The following is a 17,262-nucleotide window of genomic DNA, read 5'->3' as shown; positions in this document are numbered from 1 at the left end:
TATGGGTTCCGCATACTTGAGCAATATTCTAGGATGTGTTGCATGAGTGATTTGTAAACACTCTTTAGTAGACTGATTGCACTTCCCCAGTATTATATCAATAAACAGAAGTCTACCACCTGCTTTATCCACGACTGAACCCCCGTGCGGGTCCAGGTGTAGAATATTCCCGAGGTATTCCTGGCCGTCTTAAGAGGCGACTAAAAGGAGTCTCTCACGTTTCGGCCTTTATGTGATTGTCCCCTGTAGGGTTTGACCTCCATTTTTCAAAATTTTCCCGAAGAGCGAGCCAATTGGGGAAGGGTGCCTTACATTGTGCATAGTCTCCATGCACTGAGACCTCTCGCATCGTTTGTCGACGCGGATCTGCACTTCCGTTCATTCTCCAAGTGTTGGGTGTGGTCACCCTCCTGGGTGCGTTTTCCTCCATCCTCTGAGCAGTATCACTTTCTGCGCTGTTGACAATAATGGACTTCTTAGCTCGTTTGCACCTGATATCCAGCGTCTAGCGTCTGCTGTGGTGGGGTCACCATGTACCCTGTTGGTTGTACCCCCCTGACTACACAGGGATTGCTCTGCTGATGCCTGCACCATTAACTCCCCACGTATGCCAAGGAGTAGATGCCCGTCACCCTGGGGCATCGGGTTTCCCAGCAATTGCCATCCTAACAGGGTGGCCTTTGCTACAGCTGGGTGTGGGAAGGGCCCCTGTTCGGAGTGGGTGGATGACACACAATGAAGTGTAGCACGTTATCTCTTGCTGGTGGTCAAACACAAGCAGTGTCTAAACGATCAAGGTCTAAATTCAGTGCTAACAAATATGACTCCAAATCATTCCCTCCCCCCCCCCCCCCCCCACTCTCCCCAGCCACACCATGGGAGGATGGCAGCGAAGATTATTCACCCTGGTACATTGTATGTACGAGACTTGATGGGGAATCTTTCTTCTCAGTGAAAGTTTTTTGTGGAGCATTTAGAGGACAAGTTTGGGAGGTGGAGGGCTTGTCCAAAATGTGGTCAGGGTCGGTCTTGATCAAAACAGCATCCTCTGCCCAGTCAAGGGCACTACTCGCCTGTGGCAAACTGGGGGATGTTTCTGTTTCCATCACACCCCATAAGAGCTTAAATATGGTGCAGAGTATCATATTTCACAGGGACCTTCTTTTGCTGTGCGCCAGTTTAGAGTGGCGAGGTGTCTATTTCATCCGGTACGTCCACCAGGGTCCGAGGGAAATCGGGTTGCCACCAGTGCCTTCATCTTGGCCTTCTAGGGTGACACATTACCCGAGAAGGTCAAGGTGATGGTCTACCACTGTGATGTAAAGCCGTATGTCCCTCCCCCGATGTGGTGCTTTAAGTGCCGGAAGTTCGTCCATATGTCTTCCCACTGTACTTCCAGCGTCACCTGTCAGGATTGTGGATGTCCTTCACATCCCAATACTCCCTGTGCCCCACCTCCCATCTGTGTCAGCTGCAGAGAGCACCATTCGCCTTGCAGGCCAGACTGCAGGATTCTCCGGAAAGAAAGAAAAATAATGGAATACAAGACCCTGGACCAACTGACCTACACTGAGGCTACATCCTGTGCATATGATGTCAACCTATGCTGCTGCTATGACAACGGTTGTACCATCTTCCGTTCTGCCGGGTACAGTTGGCTCTCAGAGCTGTCAGACTCCACCTGCTCCCTTGATGGTGGGGGGCACTTCCCTCCCTGTTGCTCCTGCACAACCTACTTCAGGAGCAACCCCCCCCCCCCCCTCCAACCATCGGGGACGTCAGTCCCCACTTCTCAGCCTAGGAAGCGTAAGTCGTCTTCGGCTCCTCTCTCCAGGAAGGAGGTATCCCTTGGATCACTCCTTCTTACCAGTGGCAAAGCTGCCAGTGGCTGAAGCAACCACAGGTAGCTGGTCGTAGGGCTTCACGGTCCTCCTCAGTCCCTGAGACTGAATCAGTGAAGCCCTCCCAGCAGGACAAACCTAAGGAGCAGGGAGAGAAACCTAAAAAGAAAAAGATCTCCAAGAATCAAGGCACCGTGGTGGCACCCACACCACCACTACCTACAAGCTGTGTGTCTGAGGATGAGGTGCAATCCTCCAGTGGAATTGCGGTGGTTTTTTCCACCACCTGGCTGAGCTATGGCAACTGATAAGCTTTCTGCAATGCCCTCCAGGAAACTTGGTTCCCGGCAATGTGGACCCCTGCCCTCCGCAAGCTGTAAGGGATATTACAGGAACCGTGGCGACTATAATAAGAGTGTCAGGTGGAGTTTGCGTGTATGTCCTGAACTCGGTATGTAGTGAACCTGTGCCCCTTCAAACCCCTCTGGAAGCTGTGGCTGTCAGGATAAGTACGACACGGGAAATAACTGTCTGCAATGTATATCTTCCTCCAGGTGGTGCAGTACCCCTGAATGTATTGGCTGCACTGATTGATCAACTCCCTAAACCTTTCCTACTTTTGGGAGATTTTAACGCCCATAACCCCTTATGGGGTGGCGCCTTGCTTACTGGCTGAGGTAGCGAGGTCGAAAATTTACTGTCACAACTTGACTTCTGCCTCTTAAATACAGGTGCCCCCACACATTTCAGTGTGGCAGATGGCACATATTCAGCCATTGATCTCTCAGTTTGCAGTCCTGGCCTTCTCCCATCTATCCACTGGAGAGCACATGATGACCTGTGTGGTAGTTTCCACTTCCCCATCTTCCTGTCACTCCCCCAGCGTCATGCCCACAGACGCCTACCCAGATGGGCTTTGAACAAGGCAGACTTAGAAGCCTTCACCTCTGTTGTCACCACTGAATCTCCCCCACATTGTGCCATAGATGTTGTCGTTGAGCAGGTCACTACAATGATCGTTTCTGTGCAGGAAATGCGGTCCCTCATTGTTTAGGGTGCCCCCGGGGAAACACAGTCCCTCGGTGGTCGCCGGAAGTTGCTGAGGCAATTAAAGAGTGTAGGCGAGCTCTACAGCAAAGTAAGCACCTAATAGCCTTTAAGTGGCTCCGTGCTCGCGTTCACCTGCTTATAAAATGATGGAAACAGGAGTGTTGGAAGAGGTACGTGTGGACCATTGGGTGTCGTACGTCACCTTTCCAAGTCTGGACAAAGATCGGGCATCTTTTTGGGTACCGGACCCCGACAGGTGTGCCTGGCATTAGCATCAATGGTGTGTTACCTACCGGCGTAAACACAATTGCCGAGCACTTTGCTGAGCACTATGCTCGAGCCTCTGTGTCGGAGAACTACCCCCCAGCCCTTCGCACCCTCAAATGGTGCCTGGAAATGAAAGTCCTCGTGTTCACCACAGTGAACCCTATAACACCCCATTTACAGAGTGGGAGCTCCTCAGTGCCCTTGCACATTGCCCCGACACAGATCCTGGACCAGATCGGATCTACAATTAGACGATTAAACATCTCTCGTCTGACTGCAAGTGACATCTTCTCATCATCTTCATCTCGATCTGGTGTGATGGCAAATTTCCATCGCTGTGGTGGCAAAGCACCATCATTTCGGTGCTCAAACCCAGTCTAAATCCACTTGTTGTGGATAGCTACCGGCCCATCAGCCCCCACAATTTCTTTGTATACTGCTGGAACGTACGAGGTGCCGGCAGTTGGGTCGGGTTCTGGAGTCGCGTGGCCTACTGGCTCCGTGTCAGGGCAGCTTCTGCCAGGGTAGCTCTACCACTGATAATCTTGTGTCCTTCGAGTTTGCCATCCGAACAGCCTTTTCCAGATGCTAACATCTGGTTGTCATCTTTTTTGAGCATACGACATGACCCGGTGACATCATATGCTGGCCACATTGTAGGAGTGCGGTCTCCGGGTCCTGCCCCCGATTTTTATCCAAAATTTCCTGTCGCTCCATATTTTCCGTTCCAAGTCGGTGCCTCACCCGGTTCTCTCCATATTCAGGAGAATGGCATTCCACAGGGCTCTGTATTGAGTGTGTCTCTATTTTTAGTGGCTATTAACGGTCTAACAGAAGCCGTTGGTCTCACCTTCTCCGTATGCGGACGATTTCTGCCTTCTGTACTGCTTCTCCAGTACTGGTGTTGCTGAGCTTCACCCACAGGGAGACATTCACAAGGTGCAGTCGTGGGCTTTAGACCACGGCTTTCAGTTTTCAGTCGTGTGTTATGCACTTCTGTTAGTGTCGTACCGTTCATCTGGAAACAGAAATTTACCTTAATGGTGATCCACTCACTGTAGTGGAGACGTATCGATTCTTAGGACTGATTTTCGACACCCGATTGAATTGTCTACCTCGCCTTTGTCAGCTTAAGCGTAAGTGCTGGCAGCATCTCAGTGCCCTCTGCTGCTTGAGCAACACCAACTGGGGTGCAGATCACTCTACAATTCTGCAGCTATACAGAGCCCTCGTTCAATCCCGCTTCGACTACGGGAGTCTGGTTTACGTTCGGCGGCACCCTCAGTATTGCGTTTACTCGACCCAGTGCACCACTGTGGCATTCGCCTAGCGACGGGAGCTTTTACGACGAGTCCGGTGACCAGTGTCCTGCTGGAGGCTGGAGTCCCTCCATTGAAGATTAGGCGTGAACAGCTGCTCACCCGTTATGTTGCACACGTTCGTAGTTCTCCTGAGCATCCGAATTACCGTCTCCTTTTCCCAACCACGGCGGTTCATCTCCCACATCGGCGTCCCAGGTCAGGACTTATGATTGCGGTTCGCATCCGGTCCCTTCTGTCTGAACTGGAGTCCTCCCTGTTACCACTCCTCCTCGAGGTCCATTCACGTACACCTCCACAGTATACACCTAGGCCTCAGATTCTTCTGGACCTTTCGCACGGCCCTAAGGGCTGTGTTAACACTGCGGCTCTCCGCTATCACTTCCTCTCGGTTCTTTCCACGTACTGTGGCCTTGAAGTGGTTTACACCGAGTGGCTGATGGTCACATAGGCTTTGTGTATGTTCGTGGAGGACATATTGAACAGCACTCCTTGCCAGATGGCTGCAGTGTTTTCACTGCAGAGCTGGCGGCCATATCTCGTGCTCTCGAGCACATCCGCTCGTGCTCTGGGGAGTCATTTCTCTTGTGTACTGACTACTCGAGCAGCCTGCAAGCTATCGACCAGTGCTTCCCTCACCATCCTTCGGTAGTGTCCATTCAGGAGTCCATCTATGCGCTCGAATGGTCCTGTCATTCAGTGGTGTTTGTGTAGACCCCAGCACACGTCAGAATCCCAGGCAACGAACTTGCCGACAGGCTGGCCAAACGGGCCACGCGGAAACCACTTCTGGAGACGGGCATCTCCGAAGCTGATCTGCATTCTGTCTTATGCCGCAGGGTTTTTCGGCTTCGGGAGACGGAATGGCGTAACAGTATGCACGACGAACTGTGTGTCATTAAGGAGACTACGTACGTGTGGAAGTCTTCCGTGTGGCCCTCTTGCAGAGAATCAGTTGTACTCTTCCAGCTTCATATTGGCCACACGTGGTTAATGCACGGTTACCTCCTCCGTCGCGAGGACCCACCTCGGTGTCGCCGTGGCTCACAAATGACGGTCGTCCACCTCTTGGTGGACTGCCCACTTTTAGCCACTGTGCGGCAAGCTTTTAATTTTCCCAGCACCCTACCTTCGGTGTCTGATGACAGTGACTCAACAGCAGCTTTAGTTTTACATTTTATTCGTGAGGGTGGGTTTTATCATTTGATCTAAGTTTTAGCGCATGTACTTTGTTGCTCTGTGACCTCCACCCTAGTGCTTTTAGGGTGTAGGTTTTAATGAGTTGCAGAGTAGCTGGCTTCTCCTCTTTATTCTCATGGTCAGCCAGCCACAGTAATCTGCTCTCTTGTTTTGATCTCTTCTACGTGTTTCTTGTGTCTCTGTGTGGTTTTCTTGTCTGGTTTTGTCCATTTTAGTGTTTGTTGCTCTTCTGTCACTCTTGTAGCTTTCTCCTTTCTTCCAGCTATGTTTTGTATGTCTCGGTTATTTTACTCTCACCCTTGTGGAATTATTTTAATCGGAACGAGGGACTGATGACCTAGCCGTTTGGTCTCCCCCTCCCCTCCTTCTTTTAAACCAACCAACCAACCAACTATGACTGAACCTATGTGATCATTCCATTTCATATACCTACAGAGTTACACACATGTATTTGTATGAGTTGGTTATTCCAGCAGTGATCCATTGACATTATAGTCATAGGATACTACGTTTTTATGTTTTGTGAGGTGCACAATTTTACATTTTTGAACATTTAAAGCAAGTTTCCGATCTTTGCAGCACTTTGAAATCTTATCATGATCCGATTGAATATTTATGCAGCTTCCTTCAGACAATACTTCATTTCACATTATGGCATCATCTGCAAACACTCTGAGGTTACTATTAACATTGTCTGCAAGTCTATTAATGTACAACATGAACAGCAAGGGTCCCAACACACTTCCCTGGGGCACACCCGAAGTGACTTCTACATCTGACGATGACTCTCCATCCGAGATAACATGCTGTGTCCTCCCTACCAAAAAGTCATCAATCAAGTCACAAATTTCACTTGATGCCCCGTACAATCATATTTTGACAATAAGCGTATGTGCAATACTGTGTCAAATGCTTTTCAGAAATCAAGAAACACTGCATATTCCTGGTTGCATTGATCCAAAGCTTTCAGTATGTCATGTGGAAAAGTGTGAGTTAGGTTTCAGGTGACTATAGTTTTCAAAAACCACACTGGTTGGTATTGAGGGGGTCATTCTGTTCAAGATACCTAATTAGACCTTAGTTTAGCATATTAAAAAACGTTGAAAACTTCAAAGTTAATATACTCGTGTATTTTTGAGAGTTGCACAGAATTGCTTTGGGAGAGGTATATTTGAATTCTAAACTTCACATACCATAAACACAAAAAATTACAAAAGGTGGTTACCACGCAGTCCCCATGTCGGATGATCTCAATGAAATAGAAGCTCTGAAACAAAGGAAAATCAAATTAGACAGGACAGAAAAATTTATACCTCAAAACAGTATCTTGTGAGATTCATTCTCCAAGTTAGTTTATGGCTTTGGCTCTCTTGATATGCTTCGTGGATGTTGATCAATAGATCTATCTGCTGTTAAATACAGTTGTTGAAAACATAATGTAATTGGATAGATAAAAAATTGACTCACCAAGTGGTGTCAGGAGACACACACATAAAAGGTAGTATGTATGCAAGCTTTCTAAGCCAGTGGGTTCTTCTTCTGGCAGAACGATTGAAGGGGGAGGAAGAGGGTTGAAGGTAAAGGACTGTCGAGGTTTAGAAAAAGGAGTAGAGTTCGGAAAAGTTGCCCAGAACTCCAACTCAGGGTAGACTTGCCGGAAAGGATGGGAAGGAAAGACTCATTGTTGGGGACTGCTCTGGGCAAGATTTGAAAACCTGAAAGCTTAAAGGTGGAAAATAGGGTAATATGCAAGACAGAGATTAGTGCTAAAACATCATGCACAAGTTAATAAGAACAGGAAGCTAACTGCGTTGTATGTGATAGAGGTGGGACGGGCACGGCAGTAAGTAGACAGGTCAGAAAGTGAAAGATGCAGAAAAGTAAAAAATGGGTAAAGAAAAGAATAGTTGCTGTGAAGAAATGCTGAAACTGAAGTAATCAATATAAATTAATGCCAGTTGGGTGGCAAGAACTGAAGACACGTTTTAGCACCAGTTCCCACATGTGGTGTTCTGAGAAACTGGTGTCTGGGGGAAGAGTCTAGAAAATGCGTGTGGTGAAACAGGCTCTGAGGTCACGACTGTGATGTTATAGTGACTGCTGATATACACCCTCTGCCTGCGCCCATTCGTTGCAACTGCTAACTCGGTGGTAGTCGTGCCGATGTAAAAGGCCGAACAGTGCTTACGTAACTGCTGGTATACGACATGTCATTTCACAGGTGCCTCTCCGTTTGATATTATATGTTTTGCCAGTTACAGAGCTGGAAAAGGTGGTGGTAGGAGGGTGCATAGGGTGAGTCTTGCAGTGGGGACAGTCACAGAGTAGGGAGGTGGGTGACTAAGGTGCACACGGTCTGACAAGGCTATTGCGGAAATTGGGAAGATGATGAAAAGCTATTCTAAGTGTGGTGGGCAAAATCTCAGACAGAATGTACCTCGTTTTAGGGAGTCGTGGCCTTGTCAAAGTAGCTGATTACTACATTCGAGACTAGGATAATACTGATTGAAAACAGGTGTACTCCTAAATTATTTTTTGGAGGGATCAGTGGTACTGGAATTGGATGTGGTGGTCTGGGAAATCTGGTTTTGAACTAGACTGGTGGGGTGATTACGTCCTGTGAAGGATGAGGTGAGAATGGTGGTGTATTGCTGTAAAGAGTCTACATCTGAACAAATGCATTTGCCTCAGTGCCAAGGTTGCATAAAAGGCTCTCGCATGTCATATAAAATACAGTCCTTGGAGCTATATTGCACAGAAGTCTCTTGCATGTTGTTTGCCAGCAACGTTAGCTCATTAGCAAAAGCCAGGCATATGTTCCTCATATTGTCTGCTTTGAACCCATCCTTAATCAAGTGTTTGCAATTCACTTTTTTTCCTATTGTCATTTTTTATTCTTTTCAATTTTACAATCATTCGTTATTTTTTACCCAGATGGTGAAATCTGTCTACTAGTTTTTGCGTCACCTAATTTTAATTTGACTACCCGTTAACTTCGTCTTACGTTTACTGATGCTCATTTTATAACATTTTTCCAAGGCTCTATTCATTCTGTTCAATTGATATTCCATGTCCTGCATCATCTCTGACAGAATTACAGTGTTATAAAGTACAGAGTGGTTATGATTGAACATTTGTTACTTGACCCAGTGTAGATGGAAAACTATTTACTGTAAGTGTATCCAACTGTACAGGAATGATGTTCAGACTGCGTACAGCAGCATGTGCTTTTCTAGCAGTGTTAGTGTCACGATCAGCTGTTAAGACATCAGTACTGGTGCAATGATGTACATTGAAGCACAAACATCAACTTGTGTTACAGTTTCAGGCAGTCAATGTTGGTCTGGACGAGGTGAGCAGGACTTTACTCGTAAAGTTGTTTTATCAAAACAACAGCAAAAGTGCTTCTGCTCTGCGTGAGTATTGACGGATTATAAAAATTCAGGGAGGTCCTCTTTCCACAAGAATGTGAGTCGGGAGTTCGAATTAACTGGCAATTTCAGAATTGTTGCTGGGGGAGGCCAATGACCAGTTGTACCACAAATTGTTGAAGTTACTGTTGCCCTGTCTGAGAATGCTGGATGCAATGTGCAATCTTCAAGCATTGCACGAGCCGTTTAACGACAGCTAAACATTTCGTAGCCCACTGTTCGAAGTGTGCCGTGAACAGTTGTGAAATGAAATGGCATCTCTTAGTAGCTCTGGGATGTTGCGGATGCAGAGGGTTGTCACTTTGAGCAATGTTTGTAACCGGGAATGTGAACTTGGTACACAGTTTACAAATGGTACCCACTTGTCTGCAAATTAAAATATCTTTCTTTCCATGGTTTATTAATTAATTCTCTTCTGCATATCCTTACAAATATTTCCAAAACGTTTCACTGTCCTACAGTAACTCATTTATCATGCAGGCCTTGTCTAGTAGTGAAAGTCTAATGATAACCACCTTGTATATTTGCAGATGTTTCTGCAGCATTACATAACTTGCTATTTCAATTTGTTCATTGTTTACAGAGAGACAGTAGCACCGGGAACAGCTCTCTGTGGAATAGATAACCTTCCAGACGAGGTTCTCATCGAAATATTCTCCTACTTGTGGCCGTTCGACTTGACGTGGTGTTCGCACACGTGCAGCAGGTGGCGTGCTATTCTACGCGAGGAGAAGTCGCTGTGGAGGCGCTGGCGGTGCTGGGCATACGACGGGATCGGGAGGGAAGTGCTAGCTATGGCGGGTGCAGTGCCGCAGCTGGAAACGCTCTACCTCCTCTACTCCGGCACGTTCGGGATCCACGTCGCCTGGCCGGAGGCCACCGTCTTCTACCACTACGGCAACACCGCAGCGAGGTGGGAGCCCTACTTCCGGTGTTTCGATACCGAGTGCCTGGTGATAGACCACTCGATGCAGAAAAATATTTTTTTCTACTTGTCGTGGGTCGACCACCTCACGTTGAGGAGGATATTCATCGTAGAACAGTCGTACTTTTGTAACCCGTCTGACCGTACGTGTGAATCTGCCGGGCCGGTTTGCGAAGCTGATAGTGAGGACGGTTCCGTGCTGAGGGTCAGAGAGGCATACCGCGTGAGGGTCAGAGAGGCACACCGCGACCTCCTCTCCGGGAATGGTCGCCGCCGCGGTAGTGCCTCGGAGGTCCCCGTCCCGACGTCCGGAGCGGACGCTACCGTGTGCCCGGTGTTGGAGGAAGTGAATGTGTTCAGCAAGTACATCCGGGACGAACACCTCGAGAGACTTTGCAGTCTGGGTCCGGTGCGCGCCTTGTACGTCCGGTGCCAGCGGCTCCACAGCCTGACTTTCGTGCGGGGCTGCAGCGCGACACTGGAGGAGCTGGAAGTCTCGGACTGCCGACGCCTCTTGGAGGACGCGTTCGCAGATCTACGCTATCTGGAGAGGTTGCGCGTGCTGCGGCTGTCGGACTGCCACGTCGAGGCGCAGACTGTCGGCAGTTGTGTGGCCGGCCTCCCCCACTTGGAGTCCTGTACGATAAATGGGTGTGAAGTCCTTCAGGATCTCTCCTCGTAGGATCCGCGTGCTGTGGACTGTGTCCGCAGATGTAGTGGTGTGTCCTGTATCCTTACTGTAAGACACTGACTTGTTGAAATTTTCTTGTGATAACATATCATTATTTCGAGTCAATAAATATGATGTATGGAAGAAGGGCGGTGAGAGAAATGGGCTGATCTTGTGCAGTACGTTTTACAAATTTTTATTTGACATTAAATGTTGTAAAATTATCTATATATTTACTATGACTGTTCTAAAACTAAAGAACATTTTGATACAATGAGCCGAGTAAGTCTTCCACCACCTCTGCTACCATTCCCTAGACCTTCCTAACTGTTATGATAAATCAACAAACCCAACAAGTATGGTGTCACGTGTGATTAGCCTGCCCTGGTCTTCAGGATACAGTTTCAATCTCTATAAAGCATATCTACATCTGGGAAACAACAGAACGATTCACATTAAGCCATCGGGCCACATCAGTTTGCGACTGTTTTGCTTCCTCTCTTTCTGTGGCCCTCCACCTCAGAGATCCTCGTAGGCATCTTCTCTGTGCTGTAGTGCACTGTCTGTGACTGTGTACATAGTGCTTGTGGATGTGGGGATACCTGGCAAACACTATCTCGTTTCATAGGTGCCCTGACATTGGCGTGGTTGTGCATTGACCAGAATGTCTTCAGTGCAGTACATGGACGTACGGACATCTGATTGACAGTTTGTATGATTACGTCACGAATTAGACACAGGATGGGGAAACAGCGGTTTGTTGCTTTAATTTTGGACACCAGAGGAAGATACTAGTGCACTCTATTCTTGAGTGCTGCTTGAGTGTTTGAGATTCCTACCATGTTGGACTGAAGGAAGACATCAAACCAATTAGGAGGTGGGCTGCTAGATGTATTACTGGTGGGTTTGAACAACACGCAACTGTTACGGAGATGCTTTGGGAACTCCACTGGGAATCCCTGAAGGGAAGACAACATTCATTTCAAGGAACACTACTGAGAAAATTTAGAGGGTTGGTATTTGAAGCTGAGTGCAGGTTGCCTCCATTATACATTGCGCATAAAGATCCCAAAGATAAGATACGAGAAATCAGGGCTCATACGGAGACACATAGGCAGTCATTTTTCCCTTATTCTATTTCTGAGTGGAACAGGGAAGGAAATGATGATTAGTGGCTCAGGGTACCCTCCGCTATGCAGAGTATCGATGTAGATGTAGATAACAAGGTGGCTAGAAACTTGTCCACGTAGCAGAGAAAGTGGATTTGAAAATGTTATTGGAAATATGAAAACATGAAAGCAGTACATAGATGATGGCACATCACATGTAACAATAACAAAATTATGCATAATCTTGAAGAAGGGATGATGTGGCAGGAAAAAATTGGCAGTGGATGAAGTAGGGGTGGATGCAGTGGTACAAACATTCACGAGATCTCCAAAGAAGTCTATACGGCAAGCTGTGTGTGAATCAGGTGTAAGCAAATCAAGTGTTGCTGCATTTCAACCCACTGACATACTAATATTTTTCCCCACAGTACCCAATATTTACCATTTAAATGTACGAAAATCAACAGTTTTGTCTTACACATTTTTCTCAAACTCATATAGTTTTTTTTTTTTTTTTTTTTTTTTTTTTTTTTTTTTTTTTTTTTTTATAGAAATTCTTTAGAAATCTATCCTTACTATTTATTGAAGTGTTGAGGAGTGAAGATATACTGTTTTAGAAGTTTTTGTTCATGAGGCATACCCAAAGAAATACATGCATTGTAGTGATTCGAGAATTTCTGAGTAAATTCTAGAACCACTAAGCCTTCTACCATCTCGAACACACAATATTCTGGATATGAGTGTGGGACGGTAGAATCCTACCTACCAAGACTCATTTTCTGATTTATGTTAAGAAAAGTTATGGTATCAAAGCTAACTTTCTTTTAAGTGTAATGCAATTTATTTCTGACATTCAATTGTACGAGAGACTTACCGGAAGTTATATATTTATGTTGAAAGTGAGGTTTGATTGTGTATGAAAATCAAATACATTGTTAATCGATGAAAAGCAAAGTTTGTGTGTCTACTTATTTCATAAGTAGAAAGAGTCTAAAAATTCCTGTACCTAGCATTACTCGACAGAGGAGTCAAGAGGGTTTCCAGCAGCCGGCTATCCAGTAAAGAAGAGTGGCTGTAAATTCCAAGTAAGTCACCTTGTAAAGAAGTGGAAGGTGGTTTTGGGGAATAAACCGAAATAACCCAGAGTCACACAAGACATCCCTCATGATCACACCATGTATCGTGTATCATTTTCTTCTTCCTTGCTTTGCACACTACACAATTTCTGGAGGCTGTTAATGAAATTGGTGGGGGGGGGGGGGGGGGGGGAGGGTGGATTAACCTGACAAAACCTGAAAGTGTTTGCTTGTAACTCGCAAAACATTGAAGCAAATTGAGTGTGTTACACAATAGTAAATAGAATCATTTCTCAGGTTTCCAGTGGTATATATCATGTCATGTTATTTATTAACAGAAAAGAAAAAACACCAAGAAACACTGTAGATGCTAAGCCCATCTCACAGTTGGCAATGTAATAACAGACTTGACATCTGTGGCTGTGTAAGCTAATGGGTTAAAGCAAGCAAAGTGGAAACCCTACAATCCCAGGTTGCTTCATGCAGTGAATGAAGATTATCTGGATAGGTGCCTTGAATTCTGTGAATGGACTTGAATAACAAACAGCTGACTGAAGCCATGTTTGGTCTGATAACATTTATATTGAATGGAATCAACAATCACCACAAATGTGTGTGCCAGGCAAGTGATAAACCTCACATTATAGAATAATTAATTGTTAATCTTCCTGGATTATCAATGTGGGTGACATATCTGGCAAGAGGATTTGTAGGGCCATTCGTTTTTGAACAAACAGTGACACGTGTAAAGTACCTCACCATGTTGCAGAAATGAATTGTATAAGCTGTTCATCAACTGTTCTTAAGTGAAGATTTCGTCCCCCACCTCCCAACAATACAGTGCACCGTCACATTAACATTGTGACGTGCAGCAATTCCTGGCTGAAACATTTGTCAGGAATTGTTGAGATTCCGCCCAGATCAACCAATGTAAAACCATTAGACCTTCTTTATTGTGGGACCTGTGGCATATATTATGTTACAGTGGGACATTATGCAGAGAATTAGTAAACAGTATGCTGCTTGAATTTCATTTTTGTATAAGCTTATTTTGGCTTTATTACCTTCATTACCCCCCCCCCCCATGAACCACGGATGGCGGAAGGCTTGTGTGCCTCAGCGATACAGATGGCCATACCGTAAGTGCAACCACAACGGAGGGGTATCTGTTGAGAGGCCAGACAAACATGTGGTTCCTGAAGAGGGGCAGCAGCCTTTTCAGTAGTTGCAGGGGCAACAGTCTGGATGATTGATTGATCTGGCCTTGTAACACTAAACAAAACAGCCTTGCTGTGCTGGTACTACGAATGGCTGAAAGCAAGGGGAAACTACAGCCGTAATTTTTCCCGAGGGCATGCAGCTTTACTGTATGGTTAAATGATGATGGCGTCCTCTTGGGTAAAATATTCCGGAGGTAAAATGGTCCCCCATTCGGATCTCCAGGTGGGGACTACTCAGGAGGACGTCGTTATCAGGAGAAAGAAAACTGGCATTCTACGGATCGGAGCGTGGAATGTCAGATCCCTATATCGGGCAGGTAGGTTAGAAAATTTAAAAAGGGAAATGGATAGGTTAAAGTTAGATATAGTGGGAATTAGTGAAGTTCGGTGGCAGGAGGAACAAGCCTTTTGGTCAGGCGAATACAAGGTTATAAATACAAAGTCAAATAGGGGTAATGCAGGAGTAGGTTTAATAATGAATAAAAAAAATAGGAGTGCGGGTAAGCTACTACAAACAGCATAGTGAATGTATTATTGTGGCCAAAATAGACAGGAAGCCCACGCCTACCACAGTAGAACAAGTTTATATGCCAACTAGCTCTGCAGATGATGAAGAAATTGACGAAATGTATGATGAGATAAAAGAAATTATTCAGGTAGTGAAGGGAGACGAAAATTTAATAGTCATGGGTGACTGGAATTCGAGAGAAGGAAAAGGGAGAGAATGAAACATAGTAGGTCAATATGGATTGGGGGTAAGAAATGAAAGAGGAAGCCGCCTGGTAGAGTTTTGCACAGAGCATAAATTAATCATAGCTAACACTTGGTTCAAGAATCATGAAAGAAGGTTGTATACATGGAAGAAGCCTGGAGATACTAAAAGGTATCAGATAGATTATATAATGGTGAGACAGAGATTTAGGAACCAGGTTTTAAATTGTAAGACATTTCCAGGGGCGGATGTGGACTCTGACCGCAATCTATTGGTTATGAACTGCAGATTAAAACTGAAGAAACTCCAAAAATCTGGGAATTTAAGGAGATGGGACCTGGATAAACTGACTAAACCAGAGGTTGTACAGAGTTTCAGGGAGAGCATAAGGGAACAATTGACAAGAATGGGGGAAAGAAATACAGTAGAAGAAGAATGGGTAGCTCTGAGGGATGAAGTAGTGAAGGCAGCAGAGGATCAAGTAGGTAAAAAGACGAGGGATGGTAGAAATCCTTGGGTAACAGAAGAAATATTGAACTTAATTGATGAAAGGAGAAAATATAAAAATGCAGTAAATGAAGCAGGCAAAAAGGAATACAGACGTCTCAAAAATGAGATCAACAGGAAGTGCAAAACTGCTAAGCAGGGATGGCTAGAGGACAAATGTAAGGATGTAGAGGCTTATCTCACTAGGGGTAAGATAGATACTGCCAACAGGAAAATTAAAGAGACCTTTGGAGAAAAGAGAACCACTTGTATGAATATCAAGAGCTCAGATGGAAACCCAGTTCTAAGCAAAGAAGGGAAAGCAGAAAGGTGAAAGGAGTATATAGAGGGTCTATACAAGGGCGATGTACTTGAGGACAATATTATGGAAATGGAAGAGAATGTAGATGAAGATGAAATGGGAGATACGATACTGCGTGAAGAGTTTAACAGAGCGCTGAAAGACGTGAGTCGAAACAAGGCCCCGGGAGTAGACAACATTCCATTAGGACTACTGACGGCCGTGGGAGAGCCAGTCCTGACAAAACTCTACCATCTGGTGAGCAAGATGTATGAGACAGGCGAAATACCCTCAGACTTCAAGAAGAATTTAATAATTCCAATCCCAAAGAAAGCAGGTGTTGACAGACGTGAAAATTACCGAACTATCAGTTTAATAAGTCACAGCAGCAAAATACTAACACGAATTCTTTATAGACGAATGGAAAAACTGGTAGAAGTTGACCTCGGGGAAGATCAGTTTGGATTCCGTAGAAATGTTGGAACACGTGAGGCAATAATAACCTTACGACTTATCTTAGAAGAAAGATTAAGGAAAGGCAAACCTACGTTTATAGCATTTGTAGACTTAGAGAAAGCTTTTGACAATGTTGACTGGAATACTCTCTTTCAAATTCTAAATGTGGCAGGGGTAAAATTAGGGAGCGAAAGGCTATTTACAATTTGTATAGAAACCAGATGGCAGTTATAAGAGTCGAGGGGCACGAAAGGGGAGCAGTGATTGGGAATGGAGTGAGATGGGGTTGTAGCCTCTCCCCAACGTTATTCAATCTATATATTAAGCAAGCAGTAAAGGAAACAAAAGAAAAATTCAGAGTCGGTATTAAAATCCACGGTGAAGAAATAAAAGCTTTGAGGTTTGCCAATGACATTGTAATTATGTCAGAGACAGCAAAGGACTTGGAAGAGCAGTTGAACGGAATGGACAGTGTCTTGAAAGGAGGATAGAAGATGAACATCAACAAAAGCAAAACGAGGATCATGGAATGTAGTCGAATTAAGTTGGGTGATGCTGAGGAAATTACATTAGGAAATGAGACGCTTAAAGTAGTAAAGGAGTTTTGCTATTTGGGGAGCAAAATAACTGATGATGGTCGAAATAGAGAGGATATAAAATGTATACTGGCAATGGCAAGGAAATCGTTTCTGAAGAAGAGGAATTTGTTAACATCGAATGTAGATTTAAGTGTCAGGAAGTCGTTTCTGAAAGTGTTTGTATGGAGTGTAGCCATGTATGGAAGTGAAACATGGACGATAAATAGTTTGGACAGGAAGAGAATAGAAGCTTTCGAAATGTGGTGCTACAGAAGAATGCTGAAGATCAGATGGGTAGATCATGTAACTAATGAGGAGGTATTGAACAGAATAAGGGAGAAGAGGAGTTTGTGGCACAACTTGACAAGAAGAAGGGACCGATTGGTAGGGCATGTTCTGAGGCATCAAGGGATCACAAATTTAGCGTTGGAGGGCAGCGTGGAGGGTAAAAATCATATAGGGAGACCAAGAGATGAATACATTAAGCAGATTCAGAAGGATGTAGGTTGCAGTAAGTACTGGGAGATGAAGCAGCTTGCACAGGATAGAGTAGCATGGAGAGCTGCATCAAACCAGTCTCAGGACTGAAGACCACAACAACAACAACCTTCATTAGTACAT

The 17,262-nt window shown here is 45.2% G+C and overlaps 1 protein-coding gene across 2 annotated transcripts in view; it reads left to right on the top strand.

Moving 5' to 3' along the window:
* The window catches only part of LOC126213511 (zinc finger protein 227-like), a 129,056-nt gene that overhangs the window by 21,887 nt on the left and 89,907 nt on the right, over positions 1-17,262 (top strand). The window contains exon 2 of one of the 2 annotated variants that reach the window (XM_049941343.1): positions 9,692-10,896. The exons of the other annotated variant lie outside the window; for it this stretch is intronic. Coding sequence (XP_049797300.1) covers positions 9,692-10,715 — 1,024 coding nt within the window. The 3' untranslated portion in view covers positions 10,716-10,896. Of the gene's footprint in view, positions 1-9,691; positions 10,897-17,262 lie in introns of those variants that run through there. 2 annotated transcript variants of the gene reach the window in all.

This window comes from Schistocerca nitens, chromosome 11 (assembly GCF_023898315.1).
Source record: "Schistocerca nitens isolate TAMUIC-IGC-003100 chromosome 11, iqSchNite1.1, whole genome shotgun sequence".
In the NCBI taxonomy this organism is placed as follows: domain Eukaryota; kingdom Metazoa; phylum Arthropoda; class Insecta; order Orthoptera; family Acrididae; genus Schistocerca; species Schistocerca nitens.
This window is presented reverse-complemented; position numbering and strand designations above follow the sequence as displayed.